Source organism: Cibotium barometz, chromosome 5 (genome assembly GCF_041138505.1).
Source record: "Cibotium barometz isolate CiBa-2024 chromosome 5, ASM4113850v1, whole genome shotgun sequence".
Taxonomy (NCBI): Eukaryota; Viridiplantae; Streptophyta; class Polypodiopsida; order Cyatheales; family Cibotiaceae; genus Cibotium; species Cibotium barometz.
In genome coordinates, this window is record NC_141050.1 from 56,682,648 (window position 1) to 56,710,572 (window position 27,925).

Here is a 27,925-nt window from a genome sequence, read left to right on the forward strand (position 1 = left end):
TTTTCTCATTCTTACAAGTATGTATAGATATTTATATTAGAAGTTACTTATATGTCAAGAAATATGTAAATTAGACTTAGTTTTTAGTACATGTAGGCAAGGGATATGTGTGCTTTCTTATAAGTGGGCTCCCCCAAGTTGTGAGGTCATTTGTGACCAAGATGGTTAGTGAGTGCTTTGTGAAGCTTTGGCTTCATTTCTACTTTGGCATACCACCAACTTTCTACCCCCTACGATGCCAAGTACATGGATGAAGTCAAGGCTAGCCATAGGAGCCGTTGTCTAGCATATGTTTTGTCCCCAAGTCTCCTTACCCTGTGTATGTAAGAAACAAGCTAAAATGATGCATATGTGTGGGAGAGAAGGGACGAGGGGTTGCAAAATGGTGCCAAAATAATGTGATACAAGAGTGGGGAAGAAGGGCAGACGGGCTACATATTGTGCCAAAATGATGTGATGCAAAATGAAGGATTTACTATGCATAAGACATGAGGGCATCACGACCTACGAGAGAGAGAGGAGAGAGAGAGAGAGAGAGAGAGAGAGAGAGGAAACCTATGTAGTTTAGCCCTATACATCCAAATATTTTTCGTCATTTCTTTTAAATTCAACCACAAGTATAGACAATGGTAGCTGCTTAAGTTCAACAAGGCAAGAGCTTGACAACAATGATGATGTAATCAATTGGCATCATACCCAAAACATGTCCAAACTAAATGGAAATGCTTCTAGCACTCTCAATTTATAACCAAAATAACAGATTTCGATAACATATAAAAAGATCTAGTGTGGAGATTCTTTTGAATTTTCAAGAACCTTCCAACCAGAATAGGGTATCATGTATTATTCGGAATGCTTCAACCGAGGTAGGAGGCTCAACTCTGCATTCAATAACTGTTCACCTGAAGCTGCTGAGATTCTTCATTAAATGCAGGTAAGCCCAGGTAAAAGTATAATCTTGTCTTCCACTTATCCCAACTGTCCTCAAAACCCATTACACACGTTTTCCTTCACAACAAGCCAGCAACTGATCTTAATACTGGCAGCCTCTACTGTCCCTCAACATGCACGAGCTCATATTCCACTAAAGAGAGGTTGTTTTCCTCCTTAACAGTGAAGCTGGCTGGGTCGGTCATTTCAATGCGTCCCCACTTGTCCACAGCCAGCCGCATTGATCCTTTGAACATGTCGATTTTCGCATTACGCAGTATTACAGTGACTCCCTCCTTCATCGTATCCACTGACAAACAACAAGAACCATTAGCCTCTCAGCTAAAACAATCCTCTGTTTCGACAACTCTACCACACTAGTATGGACCCGCACATGCCCATGCAGAGAAAAATCAGTGAGAAAGTAGAATGCAAGAACTGGCCATGCTCAACAGAAGGCTAAGCCATTGCTACACATCCACATGAAATCTGCCACCAATAGGTTCTGGCCTCCACTATGAAACTAAAACAGAAAGTGAGACATGTCTCCCTTCAAAAAATCAGTTCCAGCCAGTTCAAACTAGCTTGCTGGGCAGGAGATCAGTTTCTACACAGATTGTGAGTAGAGCAGAAGGGACAAAGGGCTGAACAACTAATAGACAACATGGGCTGCGGCAATCAGTGTGGACGGCAGGCTGCAGCTGCCTGCAGCCAACTAACCTGCTAGCATGCAGTCAACATGCAAAAATGTGGCATCTCCACTTTTTACACCTGTCACAAACCCCTAATTTCTCGGACCATGTGGGACATGATTATCTTGATTAATCCTGCATGCATGTGCGACTCTAGGCGGGCCCATGATGGATATCTAGAACATGGTGGGATTACGGAGGATCTCCAGCAAGTGGCCCATAGAGATTGCCTTTTGTCATGTGCACAGTGTGTATCTACCGTGCGCTACACGCACGCAAGACTAGTTTCGAGGCTTGGGGAAGCTTGGAGCTAGGCAGGCTGATTGACGAGCTGAGTTAGGGATAGACTAATGGGCGGGAACCCAAGTATGGACGGGCGGGCACCCAAGTATGGACGGCGGGCGCCCAAGTGTGGACACCCGATGACCGGCCAAGAGCCTATAAAAGGGTGGCCAAGGTTAGTTATTGGGATATAGAGAGTCTCGCGAGTTTGTGAGAGCTCTATGGTCTTGGAGCCTGGATCTAGTGCAGACGTGCACCTGCTTTACGCAGCCGAGGCCGGCAGCAATCTCGAGGCCCGCAAGGGTAGCTTCGTGGCGGTATGGGACGTCGCGAGGAGGAGATTGGTCGGTACGTCAACCTAGTTAGCTCAGCTCATGGCTCGGTGGGGACATCCAAGATTGTGGGCTTGCCCACGGCTGACATGGTTGGGAGGGAGTCAGGCCTGCACCCCCTTGTTGTTTATTCGTTTGTTTGCAGGATTGGAGTCTCGTACCAGGAACGATCACGAGGAGATCCGTGGGGATTTGACAATGGTATCAGAGCATACCTCGTGAACGAGCAAGTCGGTAGGTAGAGAAGATGAGGTCGAAGAAAGGTATGTGTTAAAAAAGCTTGCTGTTTTTTTTGTGCATACTGCTGTTTTCAGATTCAGTATGTGTTTTTTTTTCATCAAAGAAACCCATGTTGATGGAGACGGTGGTCTATGAAGGGTTATTTGCTTTGCAAAGAAGAGGTAGATTCGTTTGTGCAGTCGCATGAACGTAGAGAGAAAACAGAAACGAAAAGCACGATGCTTTTTGGTTGAACGAGAGAGAGAGAGAGAGAGAGAGAGAGAGCGTGTGAGGCGAACGCTGTAGCGCTGGTCGTGAAGGGCTGCTGGTCGAGACGTGTTGCACGTTGGGCAGGCGTTGGACAGCCGTGCCTATGCAGGCGGCTAGGCTTGCAGCCGGCCAAGCCTATGTAGGCGGCCCTGCTGGCGGGTGCACACGCCTGCGTAGCCAGGCGGCCAGACGCCTAGGCCTACGTAGCCAGGCCTACGCAGCCTAGCGCAGGTGCCCAGGCCAGGCCAGGCCAGACCAGGCAGGCGCCCAAGCCAGGCGAGGCAGGCGCCCAGGCCCATGCTGCCTTGTGGCCAGGCCTACGCAAGGGTGGCGTAGATCACCTGTGCGCACACAGGCGCCGGCAACACTTAACGATAGCAGCACGCCGGCGGCGTTAATCCAGGAGGGGTGAGAAAAAAAAAACCAGGAAAGCACTCGCCGTTTTGGGCTGCTTTCGTTTTTTTTTAGTTTAAATTTTTTAAAAAAAAGTTTAAAAACCCCCCTCCAAGGTTTCAAGGTGTTTTTTTTTTTTTAAGAAAACAGAATGTATATATCCATATATATATATATATATATATATATATATAAAACACAAAAGCAAAAGCTCAAGAAGCTTTTGGGACTAGCTATATAAACCCCTTAAGTGGGCTTCTTGCCACACATCTCTCAAGTTTTCAAGCTCTCAAGCTCTCAAGTTCCCTTGCACTTTTATTGCGCAAAGATCGAATTTTCTCTCCACTTATCCTCTTCACGATGTCGACCCAAGAATCAAAGTTGGAGCCCCTTGTTGAACGCGAAGGCTTGCCGGCTACGGAAGATACCGATGCCGATCTTTTTGACAATTATGTATCAAAATCAGATTTCCAAGAGTTCAAAGTAGCTCTCGAAGCTTCTTCGTCGGAACGTCAGGCACAAATCGCAGCCTAGATGCAAGCTTTGCAAAACTCCATCGCTCTTTTGACCACTACCCTCTCTACTCTATCGGGTATGGATACCTTGGCTTCTGCTTTGGGCCCCAACATTACTCCGGAACCGTTCGGGGGCGAGCAAAGGCAGCGCACCAAGGAGATCGTGGACACGTGGCTACATAAGTAGCAAGTTCACTTTCAGTTTCATCCATATGATGATGGGAAAAAGATCCAGTTAGCAGCAGGTTTCCTGTCCGGCAAAGCTTTGCTTTGGTGGAAGGAACTCAACCCTAAGCCAATGACTTGGGCACAATTCGAAGACATCTTCAAGAAAGAATTCCTCAAGAAAGAGAATGATTATGATGTTGTTGCTCGGTTTTCAGCTTTGACCATGACCTCGCAGCACCTCACTTATGAGGTCTACCTCCAGAAGTTTAGGGACTTGCAGATGAAAGCTACAAAGATGGATCCCACCACTCTTTTGGAGTTTTTCGTAGCTGGTTTACCAAACTCATACCGTTTACAGGTTAAAAATAACAATTGCAAAACATTGGACAAGGCCATTCATTCAACTCGTATCTATGATGATACAATGGTCTCTTCCAAGTCGAAACCCGTTACCGAGCAGGGGAACAAGCATAAACGAAAGTTCTCCACACCTATGGCTAACACAACAGAAGGAAAGTCTTCCGATAAACCTTCGAAGAATTCCAGTTCGACACCAGCAAAGAAACGACTCCTTAGGGCTTTAAAGCTCAAGAAGGAAGGACGTTGTTTTATCTGCAAAGAAAAAAGACACATGCGTAACGAGTGCGCAAAGCAAAAGGGTGCCAAGACAAACGCAGGACCCAAGCCAAAGGCAGCTAACCAGTTGTCTTTGACAGGTACGTCAATTACTGTACTTTCTCGCCCTAGTACTTGTTCTGATTGTCTGTTCAATTCTAAAGTATTTGGCTTGCATGATCTTCTCCGAGTTTATGGAAAAGTGAATGGCCATAAAATTCACATTCTTCTAGACCCTAGCAACTCACACAACTTTGTTAACTACAAACTTGTACAGAAATTGAGTCTTGATACGACACCGAGCGATCATACCTATGAGGTACGCCTACCTGCGGGAAGGCAAGTATGGGATCGAAAGGTGGAGATGCTTCCAATCCAGATTCGGGACTACAAAGATACTCTGGAATGCTTTGTAATGTATCTAGAAAATGTAGACTTATTATTAGGGATTGAGTGGTTTAAGACTCTTCAAGTCCAGATAGATTGGTCTAGTCATATTTTTTCTTTTCAGCATAAGGACACCCAGTATAGTATTTTAGGTGATTGTATTCATCCCTCTCAGGGACCTCTTGTAAATACAGTTGATTTTGGAAATATAATGGATTCTTCTTTGTGAACCGCTTTCCATTGTGTAATGATTCCACTTTCTTCCTTTCTCATCCCTTCCATGGATGTAAATGAATTAAGTGTGTTTCAAAGCAAAGAATTACAGAAGATACTTGATTCATTTCAAGATGTATTTCCTAAGGAACTGCCATCAGGTTTACCACCTGAACGGGCCGTAGATCATCGTATTGACTTATCCCTGGTGCCCATCCTGTCAGTATTCCACCTTACAGGATGAGCCAAGCTGAGGAAGATGAGTTGGCTAAACAACTCGAAGATTATTTAAGGATGGGCCAGATCCGTCCAAGTAAATCACCTTGGGGTGCACTTGTGTTACTTAGGAGAAAGAAGGACAACACCTGGAGAATGTGTATAGATTACAAGAGATTAAACAAGCTGACCATTAAGAACCATTATCCTCTCCCTAGATCAGATGACCTGATTGACCGGTTAGCAGGAGCGAAATATTTCACGAGGATAGATTTACGTACTGGCTATCACCAGATACGTATTCATGAAAGGCATGTCGAAAGAACCGCCTTTCGGACTAGGTATGGCCATTACGAGTTTCTCGTATTACCTTTTGGGTTAACCAATGCTCCAGCCACTTTCCAGCAAATGATGAAGGATCTTTTTCGTGAACATTTGGAGAAATTTGTGGTGGTGTTCCTGTATAATATTTTGATATATAGTCGTACTCTTGAGGATCATATCAGACACCTCACGATTGTCTTATCTATTTAAGACAGAATCGACTATATGCTAAATTAAGTAAATGTGAGTTCTTTATGACCGACATCATTTACTTGGGACACAAGATCACTCGAGATGGATTGAGCATTGACTATGACCGAGTTCAGAAAGTTGTGGACTGGCCTATACCGCGAACAGTGAAACAACTTCGTTCTTTTCTCGGTTTTGTTGTTTTTCTTCGAAAATCTGTACGAGAGTACTCTCAGCTCACACTACCGTGACCGACTTATTGAAAGGTCATGGACGTAAGTCAAATCAGCCTATCACTTGGAATAACGATTTGGATATGGCCTTCAGACTTTTGAAAGATAAAGTCAAGGAAGCATCTATCTTAGCATTACCTGATCCTAGTCGGCCTTATGTCCTTGAAACTCATGCCAGTGACTATGCTATCGGGACTGCTCTATTTCAAGATGGTAGACCGGTTGCTTTTGAAAGTAAAAAGCTAGACGACACTCAATCTCGTTGGCCAACCCTTGAGAAGGAGCTTTATGCTGTGATTCATGCTCTCAAGGTTTGGAGACATTATTTATATGGCTCCAAGTTTGTGGTATTGATTGATCATCAAACTCCTTCTTCATGCTGCGCTTACTGCCCACACTCTGCTGACGTCAGCCGACAGCTCTTCTGGCAGCCAGCATCCTCTGTCCTGCAGCCGACAGCCACCTGATCCATGCCTTGCTTCAATCTACACTGTAAAAGGTGCTATGTGCTCTGTGCTCTATCTACCTGGTTCATACTCTTTATCTGGTTGCCTTTTCTGGATCCAGCCCTGAGAATGTCCATGGCATCTATGATGCACATGGCATCGTTGGGCGGAGTTAATGCAAGATTTTGATTTTGAGATCCGTTATCGGAAAGGGTCCATGAATAGTGTTGCAGATGCGCTTAGTTGAATTAGAGAGGTGAATACTTTGTCGTTCACCGAGATTTCTACTGACTTATTTCAGTCATTGAGAGGGCTTTGCAGGACTGATAGTTATTTTGGTCCATTTTGGCAGAAGATCCAGGACGGGAGCTCATTGATTGACCAAGACTCGATGACTGAGCAGTCTACCATTCAGGCTACAGGAGGCCACTGGATGATTCGGAATGGTTTACTATTCCGTAATGACAAAATTTGTGTACCACAGATCCCGGACATTAAGTCCAAGATTCTTAAGGAGTGTCACGACGCCCCTTCTGCTGGACACCCTGGGGTACACAGGACACTATCGTTAGTGAAACACACTTTTTATTGGCCAAAGATGAAAGGGTATGTAGAAGATTATGTTCTCAAGTGTCAAATTTGTCAGGCAAATAAAGCTAAACGCTTTAGACAGGCTGGGTTGTTGCATCCTTTGCAAATCCCAAGTAATAAATGGGAAAGTATTTCCATGGATTTTATTACCGGATTGCCAAGAATACATCAAGGCCACGATTCTATTTGGGTTGTGGTAGATCGCTTGACAAAAATGGCTATATTTTTACCAACCTGGAAGCCTATTACAGCTACGCAATTAGCACGGCAGTTTATCGAGCAATTGTTTAGACTGTACGGGTTACCGCAGGACATAGTCAGTGATAGGGACTCTAAGTTTACGAGTGATTTTTGAAAACTTGTTTTTGAGAACTTTGAATTTGAGTTTCTCAGATCATCCGGCCAGACTGAAAGAGTGAATCAGATTTTGGAGGATATGCTTCGAGCATATGTATCCAAAAGACAGAGTTCATGGGAGGATTATCTTCCTATGTTAGAATTTGCATATAACAGTACTAAGCATACGAGTACAGAATTTAGTCCTTTCATACTTATGTATGGTTTTCAACCTAGATCACCTGTTACAGTAGGATTCTCAGGACTTCAGCATGATGCAGCACATAATTTTTTGCAAGATATGCAGGAAATGTTACAAGTTGCAAAGGAATCTATTAGAAGTGCTCAAGACCGAGATAGATTTTATTCTAATAGACATCGTTCACCCAGAGAGTTCTCTGAAGAAACGATGGTATATTTGCGAGTTCCGAAAGATTTCGAGACTTTACGGACAAGTCGATCTCCGAAATTATCCCCTAGATACTGTGGACCATTTCGTGTTACACGACGGATTGGTTCAGTTGCATATGAATTGGATTTGCCTTCTCATGTGAAAGTTCATCCTGTATTTCATGTCAGTAGACCTAAGGAAGTACTGGGTGGAACAGATCAGTTAGTTACTCCTCAAGAAATTATAGATGTCGAGGACATGACATTTGTTCCGCACAAACCTGGAAAGATTCTTGGATTTCGTGAAAGAAGATTGCGTAATACACTTATCACGGAGTACAAGATCAAGTGGAAGGATCGTGTTGAGGAGGACGCTACATGGGAGACATTGACTACTCTTCAGAGAGATTACCCTGGCTTTTTAGTGAGCTCAGGAGTGAGCTCTTAGAGGAAGGGGAGTATGTCATGTGCACAGTGTGTATCTACCGTGAGCTACACGCACGCAAGACTAGTTTCGAGGCTTGGAAAAGCTTGGAGCTAGGCAGGCTGATTGACGAGCTGAGTTAGAGATAGACTAACGGGCGGGCACCCAAGTATGGACGGGCGAGCGCCCAAGTGTGGACGCCCGATGACCGGCCAAGAGCCTATAAAAGGGTGGCCAAGGTTAGTTATTGAGTTTGTGAGAGCTCTATGGTCTTGGATCTAGTGCAGACGTGCACCTGCTTTACGCAACCAAGGCCGGCAGCAATCTCAAGGCCCGCGAGGGTAGCTTCGTGGCGGTATGGGACGTCGCGAGGAGGAGATTGGTAGGTACGTCAACCTAGTTAGCTCAGCTCGTGGCTCGGTGGGGACAGCCAAGATTGTGGGCTTGCCCACAGCTGTCATGGTTGGGAGGTGAGTCAGGCCTGCACCCCCTTGTTGTTTATTCGTTTGTTTGGAGGATTGGAGTCTCGTACCAAGAACGATCACGAGGAGATCCGTGGGGATTTGACACCTTTGGACTTTCAGGGCAGGACCTTTGGGATTTGTACGTTCTGGCCATGTACATAGCATCCATGGCAGGGTGGCTTTATGTCATGTGCACAGTGTGTATCTACCGTGTGCTACACGCACACAAGACTAGCTTCCAGGTTTGGGGAAGCTTGGAGCTAGGCAGGCTGATTGGCGAGCTGAGTTAGGGATAGACTAACAGGCGAGCACCCAAGTATGGACGGGCGGGCGCCCAAGTGTGGATGCCTGATGACCGGCCAAGAGCCTATAAAAGGGTGGCCAAGGTTAGTCATTAGTCATATAGAGTCTCGCGTGACTTTGTGAGAGCTCTATGGTCAGGAGCCTGGATCTAGTGCAAACGTGCACCTGCTTCATGCAGCCAAGGCCGACAGCAGTCTCGAGGACCGCGAGGTTAGCTTCGTAGCGGTATGGGATGTCACGAGGTAGAGATTGGTCGGTACGTCCATCTAGTTAGCTCAGCTCGTGGCTCGGTGGGGACAGCCAAGATTTGTGGGCTTGCCCACGACTGTCAAGGTTGGGAGGTGAGTCAAGCCTGCACCCCCTTCACGTTTGTTCGTTTGTTTTTGCAAGTTTCGAGTCTTGTACTAGGAGCGTTCTACGAGGAGATCCTATTGAGATTTGACAGTAAGCCTCGTGAACGAGCAAGTCGGTAGGTAGAGAAAAGAGATCAAAGAAAAGGTATGAGTTCGAGAAGCTTGCTGTTTTTTCTGTGCATACTGCTATTTTTTCAGATTCAGTATGTTGCTTTTTCATCGTGGGAACCCGTGAAGAAGGGTTGGTCTTGTATGGGTTGTTTGCTTTGCAAAGAGGGGGCTAGATGTGTTTTCAACTGTGTAAACAGTTTCAAGAGAGAGGAACTGAAAAGTCTATCGCCTGTATGTTTGTGAGAGAGAGAGAGAGAGAGAGGTGTCGCCTGAGTTACTGCACAGTCCACGTAAGCGAAAAAGGCATGCAAACACGTGTACGCAAGTAGGCTGTACACGTAGGAAGGCAAGAGTACTCGCACACGTGGGCTGGTATGCGCAGGCAACAGCAGTCGGCCAAGTGTATGCACAGGTCGGCGCTGGTGCGTAGAATATTTGCAGGCACGCTGGTACACGCAGGCGGCTTACGCAGATAGCAGTCGGACCCGTTGCGTGGCAAGTGACGAGCTCTGCAGTGTCGGGCATCAAATACCAGTCGTGTGCAGACATGTAAAGCATCGCTGCAATCGGCGCTAGCAAGCAGGCACAAGGTGGCGCAGGAAATAGCGAAAAGCATGTTGCCGCGTGGAGTTTGGTATTTTTAGCTTTCGTTTTTTTTAACCAAAAAAAAAAAACCTACGATACCTTACTTTTTGTTTTTTTTGCTAAACCTTAGAAAGGGTTTAAAAAACCCACTTATTGCTTTATAAGTGTTTTTTTTTTCTTTTTTAAAGAAAACAGAATATATATATATATATATAATTTTATTTTTTTTGTCAAAAAAAAAAACACAAAAGCAAAAGCTAAGTGAGCTTTTGGAGAAGCCTATAAATTCCCCTTAAGCGGGCTTCTAGTCACACATCTCTCAAGTCCTCAAGCTCTCAAGCTCTCAAGTCCTCTAGCACTCTCCTTGTGCAAGATAAATATTTTTTCTCTCACCTTGCCCTCTTCAAGATATCGACCCAAGAATCCAAGTTGGAGCCCCTTATCGAACGTGAAGACTTGCCGGTACGGAAGACACCGATGCCGATCTTTTCGACGATTATGCGTCAAAATCAGATTTCCAAGAATTTAAAGTTACTCTCAAAGCTTCTTCCTCGGAACGTCAAGCACAAATCGCCGCGTAGATGCAGGCTTTACAGAACTCCATCTCTTTGTTGACCACTACCTTATCTACTCTTTCGGGTATGGATACCTTGGCATTTGCTTTAGGCCCCAATATTACTCCGGAACAGTTCGGGGGCGAGCAAAAGTAGCGGACCAAGGAGATAGTGGACACTTGGCTACATAAGTGGCAAGTCCATTTTCAGTTCCATCCATATGACGATGGGAAAAAGATTCAATTAGCAGCAGGTTTCCTCTCAGGCAAAGCTTTGCTTTGGTGGAAGGAACTCAACCCTAAACCAACAACTTGGGCACAGTTCGAAGACGTCTTCAAGAAAGAATTCCTCAAGAAAGAGGATGATTATGATGTTGCCCGGTTTACTACTTTGACCATGACCTCGCAGAACCTCACTTATGAGGTCTATCTCCAGAAATTTAGGGACTTGCAGATGAAAGCTACGAAGATGGATCCCACAACTCTCTTGGGTTTCTTCGTAGCCGGTTTACCCAACTCATACCGTTTACAAGTTAAAAACAACAAATGCAAAACTTTGGACGAGGCCATTCATTCTGCTCGTATCTATGATGATACAATGGTCTCTTCCAAGTCTAAACCCGTTACCGAGCAAGGAAACAAGCACAAAAGGAAGTTCTCCGCACCAATGGCGAGCACGACTAAAGAAAAGTCTTCGGACCAACCTTCGAAGAATTCAACTTCGACACTAGCGAAGAAGAAACGTCTCCTTAAGGCTTTGAAGCTCAAGAAGGAGAGACGTTGCTTCATCTGCAAAGAAAAAGGACACATGCGTAACGAGTGCCCGAAGCAAAAGGGTGCAAAGACCAACGCAGGACCCAAGCCAAAGGCAGCTAACCAATTGTCTTTGACAGGTACGTAAGTTATTGTACTTTCTCGCCCTGGTACATGTTCTGATTGTCTGTTCAACTCTAAAGTTTTTTGCTTGCATGATCTTCTCCGAGTTTATGGCGAAGTGAATGGCCATAGAATCCACATTCTTCTAGACCCTGCAACTCACACAACTTTGTTAATTACAAACTTGTGCAGAAATTGGGTCTTGACACAACACCCAGCGATCATACCTATGAGGTACGCCTACCTACGGGTCGGCAAGTATGAGATCGAAAGGTGGAGACGCTACCGATCCGGATTCAGCACTACAAAGATACTCTGGAATGCTATATTATGCACCTAGAACATGTAGACTTGTTATTAGGGATTGAGTGGTTTAAGACTCTTCAAGTCCAGATAGATTGGTCTAGTCATTTGAACATAGGAACACCCAGTATAGTATCTTAGGTGATTATATACATCCCTCTCAGGGACCTCTTGTAAATACAGTTGATTTTGGCAATATAATGGATTCTTCTTTGTATACTGCTTTCCATTGTGCATTGATTCCACTTTCTTCATTTCTCATACCTTCTATGGATGTCAATGAATTAAGTGTATTTGAAAGCAAAGAATTACAAAAGATACTTGATTCGTTTCAAGATGTATTTCCTAAGGAACTGCCATCAAGCTTACCACCTGAAAGGGCAATAGATCATCGTATTGACCTAATCCCTGGTGCTCACCCTGTTAGTATTCCACCATACAGGATGAGCCAAGCTAAGTAAGATGAGTTGGCTAAACAACTCGAAGATTATTTGAGGATGGGCCAGATCTGTCCAAGTAAATCACCTTGGGGTGCACCTGTGTTGCTTAGGAGAAAGAAGAACAACACCTGGAGAATGTGTATAGATTACAAGAGATTGAACAAGCTGACAATTAAGAACCGTTATTTTCTCCCTAGATCAGATGACCTGATTGACCCGTCAGGAGCGAAATATTTCACGAAGATAGATTTATGTACTGGCTATCACCAGATACGTATTCATGAAAGGCATGTAAAAAGAACCGCCTTTCGGACTAGGTATGGCCACTACGAGTTTCCCGTATTACCTTTTGGGTTAACCAATGCTCCAGCCACTTTCCAGCAAATAATGAACGATCTTTTTCGTACATTTGGAAGAATTTGTGGTTGTGTTCTTGGGAGATATTTTGATATATAGTCGTACTCTTGAGGATCACGTTAGACACCTCACGATTGTCTTAACTATTTTAAGACAGAATCGACTATATGCTAAATTAAGTAAATGAGAGTTTTTCATGATAGACATCATTTACTTGGGACACAAGATCATAGAGATGGATTGAGCATTGACTATGATCGAGTTCAGAAGGTTCTGGCCTGGCCTATACTGCGGACAGTGAAACAACTTCGTTCTTTTCTCTGTTTTGTTGTTTTTCTTCGGAAATCTGTGCGAGAGTACTCTCAGCTCACACTACCGATGACCGACTTGTTGAAAGGTCGTGGACGTAAGTCAAATCAGCCTATCACTTAGAATAACGACCTGGATATGGCCTTCAGACTTTTAAAAGATAAAGTCAAGGAAGCACCTATCTTAGCATTACCCGATCCTAGTCGGCCTTATGTTCTTGAAACTGATGCCAGTGACTATGCCATCGGGGCTGCTCTATTTCAAGATGGTAGACCTGTTGCTTTTGAAAGTAAAAAGCTAGACGATACTCAAACTAGTTGGCCAACCCTTGAGAAGGAGCTTTATGTTGTGATTCACGCTCTCAAGGTTTGGAGACATTATTTATATGGCTCCAAGTTTGTGGTATTGACTGATCATCAGTCAATCAAGCATGTGTGTGATGCGGATGATTTGAGAGGAAGGAAATCTCGATGGGCTGAATTAATGCAAGATTTTGATTTTGAGATCCGTTATAGAAAAGGGTCCATGAATAGTGTTGCAGATGCGCTTAGTCGAATTAGAGAGGTGAATACTTTGTCGTTCACCAAGATTTCTATTGACTTATTTCAGTCATTGAGAGGGCTTTGCAAGACTGATAGTTATTTTGGTCCATTTTGGCAGAAGATTCAGGACGGGAGCTCATTGATTGACCAAGACTCGATGACTGAGCAGCCTACCATTCAGGTTGCAGAAGGCCAGTGGATGATTCGGAATGGTTTAGTACCACAGATCCCGGACATTAGGTCCAAGATTCTTAAGGAGTGTCATGACGCCCCTTCTGCTGGACACCCTGGGGTACACGGGACACTATCGTTAATGAAACACACTTTTTATTGGCCAAAGATGAAAGGGTATGTAGAAGATTATGTTCTCAAGTGTCAAATTTGTCAAGCAAATAAAGCTAAACGCTTTAGACAGGCTGGGTTGTTGCATCCTTTGCAAATCCCAGGTAATAAATGGGAAAGTATTTCCATGGATTTTATTACCGGATTGCCAAGAACACATCAAGGCCACGATTCTATTTGGATTGTGGTAGATCGCTTGACAAAAATGGCTAGATTTTTACCAACCCGGAAGACCATTACAGCTACGCAGCTAGCAAGGCAGTTTATCGAGCAATTGTTTAGATTGTACGGGTTACCGTAGGACATAATCAGTGATAGGGACTTTACGAGTGATTTTTGGAAACTTGTTTTTGAGAAGTTGGAAACAACTTTGAATTTGAGTTCCTCAGATCATCCTCAATCTGATGGCCAGACTGAATGAGTGAATCAGATTTTGGAGGATATGCTTCGAGCATATGTATCCAAAAGGCAGAGTTCATGGGAGGATTATCTTCCTATGTTAGAATTTGCATATAACAGTACTAAGCATACGAGTACAGGTTTTAGTCCTTTCATGCTTATGTATGGTTTTCAACCTAGATCACCTGTTACAGTGGATTCTCAAGACCTCAGCATGATGCAGCACGTAATTTTTTGCAAGATATGCAAGAAATGTTACAAGTTGCAAAGAAATCTATTAGAAGTGCTGAAGATCGAGATAGATTTTATTCTAATAGACATCGTTCACCCAGAGAGTTCTCTGAAGAAACGATGGTGTATTTGCGAGTTCCGAAAGATTCCGAGACTTTACGGACAGGTCGATCTCCGAAATTATCCCCTAGATACTGTGGACCATTTCGTATTACACGACGGATTGGTTCAGTTGCATATGAATTGGATTTGCCTTCTCATGTGAAAGTTCATCCTGTATTTCATGTCAGTAGACTTAAGAAAGTACTGGGTGGAACAAACTAGTTAGTTACTCCTCAAGAAATCATAGATGTCGAGGACATGACATTTGTTCCACACGAACCTGAAAAGATTCTTGGATTTCGTGAAAGAAGATTGCGTAATACGCTTATCACGGAATACAAGATCCAGTGGAAGGATCGTGTTGAGGAGGACGCTACATGGGAGACATTGACTACTCTTCAGAGAGATTACCCTGGCTTTTTAGTGAGCTCAAGAGAGTAAGCTCTTAGAGGAAGGAGAGTATGTCATGTGCACAGTGTGTATCTACCGTGTGCTACACGCACACAAGACGAGCTTCCAGGTTTGGGGAAGCTTGGAGCTAGGCAGGCTGATTGGCGAGCTGAGTTAGGGATAGACTAACAAGCGGGCACCCAAGTATGGACGGGCGAGCACCCTAGTGTGGACGCCCGACCGGCCAAGAGCCTATAAAAGGGTGGCCAAGGTTAGTCATTAGTCATATAGAGTCTCGCGTGACTTTGTGAGAGCTCTATGGTCAGGAGCCTGGATCTAGTGTAGATGTGCACCTGCTTCATGCAGCTGAGGCTGGCAGCAGTCTCGAGGCCCGCGAGGGTAGCTTCATGGCGGTATGGGACGTCACGAGGTAGAGATTGGTCGGTACGTCCATCTAGTTAGCTCAGCTCGTGGCTCGGTGGGAACAGCCAAGATTTGTGGGCTTGCCCACGGCTGTCAAGGTTGGGAGGTGAGTCACGCTTGCACCCCCTTCACGTTTGTTCGTTTGTTTGCAGGTTTCGAGTCTTGTACCAGGAGCGTTCTACGAGGAGATCCTATGGGGATTCGACGCTTTACATGAGCATATGCATCATTGATGCTTGCTTGAACTGTATTTTTATTTGTGTGACCTTGGTTTTGTTGCCTGGACAATGCCTCGTATTTTGTATGTGATAGTCCATGGCGCCAGGGGCACCCGTCACCAGGGCACCCCTGTGGATGCACGTGTGCATACAAGTTTGGGACGAAAGCGTTGGGTCTTGTGGGTTCTGCAATTGGTAAGTGCACCTGTAACTTAATTTATAGGATTATTGTTTATGTTCGCTTATAATGTTTGTGTTAGAATTTGTGCATCTCTGTGTTTTGGGGCTTTACCATTTATCTGGTATTTTACTGGATTTTACTCCTATTTATTTGTCCAGGGCCAGTCGGCCAGCCCTAGAGGCAGTCGGCCAGGTCTCTATTGCACTATATAAGGAGTTCCCCATTATTCACTCATTCATCCACTTCCCTTGCACATTGTTCAACACTCAATTGCTGGCTATCGCCATTGTAAAGCTTTACTGCTGTTATAAAAGGTGATCTTGTCCAACTCTCTCAATCTCCTTTGCACTCTCTCATATGTTTACTGTTTATGCTTCCGCCTGTGCTATCTCCTTCATGGTATCAACACTTAGGTCCAGGCTGCTCCAAACTCTGCAAATCTGCCCACCTTTCCCTCCTTTGCTGTGCGTTTTTCTTCATCTCTCTCCCGACTGCAGATCCGTGACAACAAGTGGTTGCGTTTCCCAACTGCGCTGCATTTTCAGGTCCAGCCAGCCTGCTGTTTGCTACCGGCCAGTTTTGGTGGCTGCGTTTTCTCCTACAGAGACAAGCCGGCCAGTTTACTTGGCTGCATTTTCTTCTACAGAGGCAACAGGTGGAGTTGTGGCTGTGTTTTCTGCACCGGCATCTGTTTTTTGGTGAGTTCTTTGCGCTGCCAGACAAGTGGCCCTACATTGTCTTCTTCCTCCACAAGTCCCTGCTCCCAGACAAGTGGCCCTACATTGTCTTCTTCCTCCACAAGTCCCTGCCCTTCCGGTACGAGGTTCCCGGTGGATCTTGGACTGTTTTGCAGCTGTCCAGCCTCTTTCTCTCTCAGGTTTGAGAGGGGCTGATTGTTCCTGGTGCCTCTGTCAAATCCCCATAGGATCACCTCGTAGAACGCTCCTAGTACAAGACTCGAAACCTGCAAACAAACCAAACAAACGTGAAGGGGGTGCAAGCCTAACTCACCTCCCAACCTTGACAGCCGTGGGCAAGCCCACAAGTCTTGGTTGTCCCCACCGAGCCACGAGCTGAGCTAACTAGATGGATGTACCGACCAACCTCTACCTCGTGACAAGATACACACTGTGGTGCACATGACATACTCCCCTTTCTCTAAGAGCTCACTCGTGAGCTCACTAGAAGCCAGGGTAATCACTCTGAAGAGTAGTCAATGTCTCCCATGTAGCCTCCTCCTCAACACGATCCTTCCACTTGATCTTGTATTCCATGATAAGCGTATTACGCAATGTTCTTTCACGAAATCCAAGAATCTTTTCAAGTTCGTGTGGAACAAATGTCATGTCCTCGACATCTATGATTTCTTGAGGAGTAACTAACTGGTCTGTTCCACCCAGTACTTCCTTAAGTCTAAGGACATGAAATACAGGATGAACTTTCACATGAGAAGGCAAATCCAATTCATATACGACTGAACCAATCCGTCGTGTAATACGAAATGGTCCACAGTATCTAGGGGATAATTTCGGAGATCCACCTGTCCATAAAGTCTCAGAATCTTTCGGAACTCGCAAATACACCATCGTTCCTTCAGAGAACTGTCTGGGTGAACGATGTCTATTAGAATAAAATTTGTCTCTATCTTGAGCACTTCTAATAGATTCTTTCGTAACTTGTAACATTTCTTGCATATCTTGCAAAAAAATACGTGCTACATCATGCTAAAGTCCTGAAAATCCCACTATAACAGGTGATCTAGGTTGAAAACCATACATAAGCATGAAAGGACTAAAACCTGTACTCGTATGCTTAGTACTGTTATATGCAAATTCTAACATAGGAGGATAATCCTCCCATGAACTCTGTCTTTTGGAGACATATGCTCGAAGCATGTCCTCCAAAATTTGATTAACTCTTTCAGTCTGGCCATCAAATTGAGAATAATCGGAGGAACTCAAATTCAAAGTTTCCAACTTCTCAAAAACAAGTCTCCAAAAGTCACTTGTAAAGAGTCCCTATCACTGACTATGTCTTGCGGTAACCCATACAGTCTAAACAATTGCTCGATAAACTTCTAACTTTGCCTTCAAGGCAACTACAAGGGATAATAAGGTAGAGATTCACTCGTGATTGTATTTAGTTCCATAAGCTAGCCAATGTAAGAGCTCGGAAACTTATGTGGATGCTATGGTGTTTGATCCAAATTCGGGGTTAAGCTTGCCAATTGTTGTTGGTTATTTCCTACTTGGATTCATGAGAACATAAATCTAATTAAAGGAAGGGGGGGGAAGGTGGGGGGGGATGTTACATCCTAACTTGACTTGCAACCAGTGTTAATATGGTGTTAGGATAACCCATGGTTAAGGGATGGGCTGACCTAGAACAGCTAGGCTAAGGGTTAAGGCTTTAAAAAAAATAGGGTTAGGGACTAGCTAGATATAGGGTTTCATATAACTCTGGAAGAGCAAGTAGGGCAAGCAAGGACAAGATCTAGATGGCTTAGGGTCAAGTAAAAGCAAGCTAGGGGCAAAATTTAAGTTAAACACCAAGTTGAGAACTAATAATAGCTAGGGTTGGTCTATATAAGCGAACCTAGCGCTCAGCTATCAAAGAGAGGAATCCATACGAGGGATACGTGTGGGGTGATGTCTGCGACGAGCATGGAGCCTCAAGGCCAGGAGTAGCTCAGCTGGTAATGTGAATTTATAGTACGGGACAACGGTTCATGGCTATAAGGCATGAGGATGACTTGAGGGCAATTCAGACCTCAAGCTCGGGGATGGTTCTTGGAGGCTCGGAGGAGAGTTGCTAGCCACACTCTATCGCGGTCATCATCACCGATATCAAAGCAAGTTATCTTTACTCAAGAAGGGTCTCCAAGTGTGTGGTCCTAACAATTGCCTTCACAAATAGCATAGATCTTTGGCACCATGAAGCAGGCAATGCTTCCAGGCACACTCTCAAGACCCATAAATAAGAAGTTTGGTGATCAACTCCTTGGTCGCCCTTTGTGAGGATCTGACCTTGCGAGGAAAGAAAGAAAGACTACATATCAGGATGTCATCCAGAGTAAACCATTAGTACGGGATGATATAGCTTCCCTTGTGTTTAAACCCTAACATATCGAAGCTCATTAGTCATTCATTGGCCCTATTGACCTTAAGATCTCTTTTTAGCTCTAATCCAAGTAATGCTCCCAAGCATCAAGGAATTAGTGATGCCTGTAATAAGCAAGGCCACATACTCGGGTCAGAACCTACAGTTACCATTTTCGTCACTACACCGAGACCATCTGCTGAAAGTCTCCTAGGTCCTAGATTTTTCGGGAGAATGTGTTACAACATTTCCAACCAATTCCATAAAAATTGAGATTCAAGGTCGGTGACACGTAAATAAGCATATCTACTACCAATGATGTCAAATAGAGCAGATACAGACATGCAATGGCCATTTTTGGTGCTAATTAGGGCAAGTTTCCACTCACCTTGGTCGTTTCTGGCGGTGAAGACGATGACTCCCGTGTCATCCCCGACGATGCACTCGGAGATTCGGACATGACGAATCTGGGTGCCATCCGAGCGAGCCTTCTGTAGGACCAGCTTGGAGCTGACGACCTTGACAGTGAGGGAGTGGCCGGATGTGCCCGGGCGCAACTGATCTATCGTGGTGAAAGTGGGCTTCCTCAGGGTGCTCGGAGCTGCTTTCGGCGATGATGCCATGGCGAGGTTTGCACTCAGATCTGAACGAGGCAAATTGTGTAGAAAACTCTCTCCCTTTCTTCTGTCTCTGTCTCACAGCTATGCGGCCCGACGTGCAAGGAGGTTCCGGGTAGAGAACCAACAACACGATTAACTGTTACTGCAAGGTCTTAGGTAGATGACCAAACAAATTTCCAACCATGCACATTTGTGTGATATGTGCGCCTCTTAACACACGATATGAATATATATGGGGCCATAGCGAAATAGGTGTAAGATGCATGCCTTGACACATAATCATATAAGTTATGGAAGAAGTACATCCATTTAGTTATGGAAGAAGCATCACTGGCAATGCGTTCTACCAAGGCCGTTGTGGGTGGCGAACACACATAACTAACGTCCACCCATAATCATACATAACAATACATGTCATGGTCGTCACTCAAAACATTCCATGATGGAACCTCTCCTTGATTACCCATGTTATAGCTCGTAGGTAGATAAATAAAACATAACAATACTTCCTCTGTCAAAAAGAGCATGTGTCATGGTCACCACTTAAAACATTCCATGATGGAACCTCTCCTTGATTACCCATGTTATAGCTCGTAAATAATAAGTAATCAATGATGCATAGATCAACACTTCATGTAGTGTTTTGGCACAAGACCTTAAATCCATCAACATTGTTCTCACCCTTAAGATGCCTCTCATATGTTTGTTTCTCCTCCTCTAAATATGTTCAACAAGGGCAGTGTTTCCTTTCCCAATTTGTAAGAGTACTAATGTGGCCTTGTGCACTCCTATCTTCATGGAACATAGAGGAGGTGTACATACAAATTGGACTAAGCATAGTCCAAGGTCTACATATATAGCTAGCATGGAATCCATCTTCTTTCCTTTACCTACATTCTCACGAAAGAACAAATACAAATCAACCTCAAAGCATTGCATGAATCATGAAAGCACATACATCATTCTAATGAGCAAGAGAGAGAGGTGTGCTACATATACACTACTTGCTCAGCTTTGTTGAGATATCGAGCTCGTCTAGTGAGGCGGTGGACACTGATGACCCGCCTGGGGGATAGGCCCCACACTTACACCACTGGCATGGTTGGTGAGATCTTGGGTGATATGCGGCCAGTGGGATGACAGGCTGTGTGACACCATTCTAGAGACTGGCATAGTTATAGCGCCAGCTCATTTAGTTGGGTTCACACTACAGAGAACCCTTGTGTATATTTGGTTGAGTACCTTTCATATTGTGTGTACTCTTATCTTGTATATGGTGTGTTAAGTGTTGAGTGAAGTAGAAGAAGATTTTCAGCCTCTCACCTAGTGTGTTCTCTATTAGGGTTTTGTGAGTGTGTGTGTGCTTGCAAGAGCTCAAGCTCTCTTCCCCCCTGCATCTTTTCATGGTATCAGAGCCTGGTTCATGCTAAGGGCTAAGTTGCAAGCAAGAGAACCACAGGAAGTGGTACGAGGGTAAGAGCTTCAACTACTCTTTCCTATTTGTGTTGGTGACTACACCCTTGTTGGGAGCTCTACGGGAGGCACCGGCAAACGATCTCTGATTGAGGAGCTTTCTTCTCGGGAGTAAAGCTATAGGGCAACTATACTGTCCTGTCAGACTGTTGGATAACATTTTTCAGGTCGAAAACGCGTTTCGGGCGCGTCTGGACCTCTGTTTTTCAGAAAGCAGGCGATTTCGAGCACTGCGGGTAAGTCATCGATTCTCTGCAGAACTCTGTTTTAAGAACTGCAGGAAGACAGATTGGCTGTGCAGACACAGTGTGTGCTGCAAAGAGGTCAACAGTTGCCATTGGGTGTATGTATGCATATTGAAGTCACTAGTTGTGGTGACATTTGAGAGTACTACAGTATCGCTGCAGAAAATACAGCAGTTTGTGCAGGACAAACGAGAGTGCTGTTTCTGGTAAAATTGTATGTCTAGCAAGATATCAAATGATGGCATAACCCAGATTGTGGCTGAGAAGCTTGATAAGAACAACTTCCATGCTTGGAGGTTCAGGTTGACGAATTTCCTGATGGGAAAGGACTATTGGGACTACATAGAAGGTGAGCATGAAGAGGCACCGGAGATACCGGCAGACATAAATCTGACTGCTGCTGCAGATGTGAAAGAGTTTAAAGACTGGAATCAAGGAGCCAGGAAAGTTATGTATTGGCTCTCCAATGTCCATTAGTATATATGACACCATGATTGGGCACATTCAGGATGCCAAGTCCTCCAAGGAGGCGTGGGACACCTTGGTAAAACTCTATAAAACAAATACCAAGGCATGTAAGATATAGTTGAAGAATGAACTTCATACTGTGGAGAAAAAGAGCATGTCTGTGAATGACTATGCATTGAAGATAAAGGGTATTGTGGAATCCCTTGCATCTATTGGTGTGTTAGTATAGATGATAATGATAAGGTGGAAGTCTGTCTACGTGGTCTCGAGCCACAATACAAGGCGTTCAAGACGTCTATTCAGACTCGGAAAAACATTTCCAACTTTACAGATTTGGTGTCTATGCTGATTATAGAAGAGAAGAGCTTGGGTGAAGACCAACAGTCTTCACAAAACAAAAAAAGTTCAGAGCAACATGCCTTCTACACAAGTTCAGGTAGAGGACGAGGTAGAGGAGGCCGTGGACGCGGTCAAGGAGGTGGCCGAACAGGTAATCAGAATTATGGCCAGTAGCAGCAACAACAATAGTCCCAGAATACACAACAACAACATCAACAACACACAGGTGGAAGAGGCAAATTCAGAGGCAGGGAGGACGTGGAAATTGGCAAAGGCAATATAATGATGCACGTGAATGCTTTTATTATGGTAATCCTGGACATGTGCAGGTAAAATGTTATAAGAAGCAGGCTGACATGCAAAATGGGAAAGTGCAGCAGAACAACTATGCATCCTCAAGCAGAAACAATGAGGATAATGAAAGGTTGTTTGTTATGCAGCATGTCGTGAATGCCATGTCTGAAAATGTTGAAGCAGCACAAAAAGATGATGTATGGTATGTGGATTCAAGTGCTTCGAACCACATGACAAGTCATGGGGAGTGGTTCAAGGAGATGAAAAACCTTGAAAGACTAGGTTTTGTGGAAACAGGGGATGACACTGCTCATCCAATTGCCCATGTTAGAAATGTGCCATTGTCTATGCAGGACGGCAAAGTGAAGTACCTTGCAGATGTACTTCACGTTCCGAACATAACAAAGAATCTGGTTTCAGTTGGCCAGATGATTGAGCAGGGTTTGCAGGTTCGGTTTAACCCTGATGGTTGTTATGTTGAAGACTTTAAAGACAAGTGCAGGTTGGTTGCAAAAGGCAACAGAGTGGGCAGAATGTTTACGTTGAATGTAGACATGCCTGAAATGAGTGCTACAATGTTTGCAAATGGTTCAGGTATTATTGCAGACACAGACATTTGGCATAAAAGAACTGGACATGTGAATGTGCAGAGAATGAAGTCTATGCAGACTAAAGGAATTGTGACAGGGCTGCCAAAATTTAAAGTGGAAGGTATGCAGAGAATATGTGAAGCATGCCAATTTGGAAAGCAAACAAAGCATGTATTTCCACGTAACAGATATGTGAGCAGAAATGCACTAGATGTGCATTCAGATGTATGGGGTCCTACGAAGACCATGTCTATGGGAGGCTACAGGAATTATGTGACATTCATTGATGACCACACAAGGAAAGTGTGGGTATATTTCATGAAGGAGAAGAGTGAGGTGTTCACTCACTTTCAGAATTTCAGAGTTTTGGTTGAAAAGCAAACAGGAAAATATGTAAAGTGCCTAAAAGGTCAGATGGAGGGGGAGAGTACTTCTCCACTGGATTTTTGAAGAAGAATGGTAGATAGTTTACATGCAGATACACTCCGTAGCAAAATGGAGTTGCTGAGCGAAAAAACAAGCACATTACTGAGATTGCGTGAGCATTGATGGAAGAGAAGAATATGCTGCATAGCTATTAGGCTTAGGCTGTTTCTACAGCAGTATACACTATGAACAGGACTCCAACTGCAGCCATACATGATATAACTCGAGAGGAGAGGTTTACTGGCAGAAAACCTGATTTGTCTCATCTGAAAGTTTTTGGATGCATTGCATATGTGCATGTGCCAGATGAGCTGAGAACTAAGCTGGATCCAAAAGCTGAAAAATGTTTGTTTATTGGATATTCCCTTGAGCAAAAGGGATACAGGTGCTATAACCCTGCTACACGTGAGTTGAGGGTAAGCAGGGATGTTGTCTTTGATGAGATGAGCAGCTGGTATGCTGCTGAAAAAGAAGCTGTTGGGGCTGATGTGAGTGGAAGTGTAGTTGCACAGAATGTAGGTCAGCAATCACAGTCTTTGAGTGGACCAGGAGAGTCCTCATCTAGTGGGTCTGTTTGATAGACCATGGAGTGGCAAGCTGCGTCATAATACCAGTCTTGCAAATGTGATTAGTACATCACGTAAAGGAAAAGAGAAAGTGGTTGAGCCCCTTGGTATGCCTGACATTTCTGCAGGGCATTCTCATGTTGATGGAGAGTCTAGTGGCTCAGATATGAGCCTTGATGAGGAGCTTGGGATCCCAGCTATGAGAACACTTGGTGTAAAGAAGGCTATGGAAGCCATGAATGAAAAGCTACGAAGATCTGGAGAGTGAAAAACCCTGTGCAAAGGTTTACCTATGATGGTTATGTGGCACATCACTATGCATATATGGCAAAGGTTGTGCAGGTTGTAGAGCCCACATGCATTGAGGCTGTTGGAAATGTGTGTTGGGAGAAAGCTATGGATGAGGAGATGGATGCACTATATGAAAATGAAACTTGGGATTTAGTGCAATTGCCTGAAGGCAAGAAAGCCATTGGATGCAAGTGGGTGTACAAAGTAAAACATAACAGTGCTTCCATAACAGTGATGGAAGCATAAACAGGTATAAGGCTAGATTGGTAGCCAAAGGGTATGCGCAGACATATGGCATTGATTATGAGGAAACTTTCAGCCCAATTACCAAGATGGCAACAGTGAGAGTTGTGATAGCAGTGGCTGCGTCAAAGCAATGGTCTTTACATCAGATGGATGTAAAGAATGCATTCTTGCATGGGGATTTGCAAGAAGAGGTGTATATGTTGCAGCCACCTGGTTATGAGGATGTGAGTCACCCCGAGCATGTTTGCCGGTTGAAGAAAGCCTTGTATGGCTTAAAACAAGCACCAAGAGCATGGTCTGACAAGATTTCTGAATATCTTGTCACTATTGGCTTTCATGTAGCCAATGCAGATTTCTCACTGTATGTGAGACATGGTGATAGAGGGGTTGTGCTTGTTGTCATCTATGCAGATTTCTCGCTGTATGTGAGACATGGTGATAGAGGGGTTGTGCTTGTTGTCATCTATGTAGATGACTTGATCATTACGGGGGACCATGATACAGAGATCTTTGATGTAAAGATCTTGCTTAGACAGAAGTTCGAGATGAAGGATCTGGGGGAGCTCAGATATTTCTTGGGCATTGAGGTGATTAGGTCACCACATGGTATTGGATTACTGTAGAGACAGTATGGCTTGGACATGTTGTCCAAGTATGGTATGACAGGCTGTAAGCCTATTTCCATGCCATTGGATCAGAATGGCAAGTTGAGTGCAGATTCAGGAGAGATCTTGGAGGATCCTACTATATATAGGTGCATAGTAGGAAGCTTGATTTACATGACAATCACCAGACCAGATTTGAGCTATGCTGTTGGGTTTGTGAGTCAGTTTATGTAGGTTCCACAGAAGCCGCATTTGGATGCATTGAGACGCATAGTGAGGTATGTGAGGTCTACTTTGCATTGTGGACTATTCTATGAGACTGGGATAGAGATATGTGTACATGGGTACACAGATGCTGATTGGGCTGGTAGTATCTCAGATAGAAGATATACTAGTGGCTTCATGTTTTCTTTGGGGAGTGCTGCTGTGACTTGGAGCAGCAAGAAGCAGTCTACGGTTGCTCTATCCAGTACAGAGGCCGAGTACAGAGGAGCTACTATGGCAGCATGTGAGGTAGCTTGGTTGAGAAAGCTACTTGTTTTGCATATTTGGGTCTATCAGTGGATAGACAAGTTGTCATTTTCTGTGATAACATTAGTAGTATACAGTTGGCCAGGAACCTAGTTTTTCATGCTCGCACGAAGCATATAGATGTCCACTACCATTTTGTCAGAGAGAAGGTCTTGGCAGGAGACCTTGACCTTGTTTATGTCAGCACACAGGATCAGGTAGCTGACATCTTCACCAAAGCATTGGGTACAGAGAAGCTCCACAGATTCAAAGCTTCACTTTTGGTGTACATGAGATGGAGTTGAGCTCGAGGGGGAGTGTTGAGATATCGAGCTCGTTTAGTGAGGCGGTGGACACTGATGACCCGCCTGGGGGATAGGCCCCACACTTACACCACTAGCATGGTTGGTGAGATCTTGGGTGATATGCGGCCAATGGGATGACAGGCTGTGTGAAGCCATTCTAGAGACCGGCATAGTTATAGCGCCAACTCATTTAGTTGGGTTTACACTATAGAGAACCGTCAACTCAATCTGTCCATCTAATACCTTCTCCCTAATGAAATGATAATGAACTGCTATGTAGCTCTCCTAAATCTTTCATGTTAAACTGGCTACTCAATGATACCTTTACGTTGGCAATGTCATTCCTATAATCACATGTGACTACACATAAATGATAATCACCACCATACCATTCTATGTCTTCTTCACATAGGGTGTATTTTTTTGGTGAGCATTTTCGAGCGAGCACTTTTTTGGTGAGCATTTTCAAGCGAGCACTTTTTTGGTGTTTAGGCGAGCGGTTTCTCTCTCTACACTTCTTGTATCCATCTACTCCTCTCCCTCTACCATCATGCACATTGCAACTCATGGTGACAGTAGAGTAGATGAGTAGATGGATACAAGAGCACTACACACATTGTAACTCATTTACAACTATCATTGCAACTCGTTTACAAAGTCACCATATCATGATCTTAAACTTCCATTATATTCCCAAGTAAACTTAAAAGGCCACATCATTACATGACAAACACCTACGACATGACACTATCATTACTACTTCTTCACAAAGACACCATATGAAAGCATTTCGGGCCTTAACTATCATCTTGGCCTTTTCCATCTACCCTAACTGGCGAATGAAGGTGGCAACTTCAGCTCTAAGGGGATCCTCCTTTGCCTCTTTAATGATGCCAAAAGCTCTCCATATCCCAATGGCTGTTGCTGCTTTCACCTCTAGCATGTTCTTGTCTGCAAGGTTTATCGCTTGGCCTGTTTTGCGCTTCTTGTTGTAGAGCTCATGCACTTCAGACATTATTGTCCAAGCTTCTATAACGGCATCTGATCTAGGTTTCTTTTCTCTTCTGAGGGGCATGAAGATTGAAGAGCTTTACTTAAGATGCTTGCAAATGTAGTAGTATTAGATGGATTGCTAGATGAAGCCATGACAAAGGAGTTTACAAAGAGTCTATTGCAACATGAAGATATAAGGGGAGGGTGGTGTGGGATGTGTCTAGAAGAAGAGTATTTCAAAGGAATAAAAACTACTTTTTTGAGCACTAGAATTCTTACTTTAAGCATAAGAATAACTACTTTAAGCACAAATGCTATTATTATAATGTCTTGGTCAAACACTTTCCCTCTCTCTCTCTCTCTCTCTCTCTCTCTCTCTCTCTCTCTCTCGTCTCATTGAGGTATCACACCAATTGCTCCATCTCTCTCAAAAAACAATGCCATGGAAGAAGCTGTTTAAGGGCTGAATATTGGATGATATTTTTAGTCTAAAACCTTAGTCTTTTAAATTGTCATAGTTGGATGTAGTGAGAAGTGTTGGAAGTTAGAAAGTCGTGTGAAGTAGTTTTTGGGGATATATAGTTATTTTGGCATAGAAGTTGATACACATGTAATCGCTAAGGAAGAAGAATTGTTTTGGCGTAGAAGTTGATACACATGTAACCCGCTGAGGAAGAAGAATGATGTTTGTAAGTAGTTGGCAGTTTTTTGTTTTGTCAAGTTATTTGTCAGTCAAGTGTTTCCTCTTTGATGTACTTCTGTAATATGAATTTCTAAAGATGAAATGGAGTTTCTATTCACAGAGTAACTTGGCATGTGTGAGTTATTTCTGATTGTATTTGAGTGAGAAATTTGTTAGCTCATTTGTCATAAAGTATGTGTTTTGTAGAGGGTTGAAGGAAATGTAGTTCACAAGAAACACTGGCGATCACGGTGCTTGTGATGGATTTTCATGTACAGGTTCATTTTCTTCTGTGAGAGGGCGAGTGTCGAAGCGAAGATGAAGCGGTTAATGGGGATGACGGTTATAATTTTTTCAAATATGGGATAATTGTGATGGGTGTTTGAATTCGATCTGGAGGAGTCAGCAGAATCATCTCATTCATACTTTACAAGATTAGTAGCAAGGCGATTAGGTTCGCAGCTTAAGGGAGATGACCAAGAACAGGAGTTGCTGGAGGAAGGTGGCGATAGGGGAATGTCAACAG

General features: G+C 44.0%; 1 protein-coding gene across 1 annotated transcript; it reads right to left on the bottom strand.

Moving 5' to 3' along the window:
• Positions 1-713: 713 nt before the first annotated feature.
• Positions 714-19,528, bottom strand: LOC147638672 (uncharacterized protein At4g28440-like). The gene is made up of 2 exons (XM_086798622.1): positions 19,135-19,528; positions 714-1,240 (listed from the first exon to the last, which is right to left on the bottom strand). Exons 1-2 carry the CDS (start codon positions 19,367-19,369, stop codon positions 1,050-1,052), a joined length of 426 nt encoding a protein of 141 aa, XP_086654748.1. The 5' UTR covers positions 19,370-19,528; the 3' UTR covers positions 714-1,049.
• Between the last annotated feature and the right edge of the window lie 8,397 nt (positions 19,529-27,925).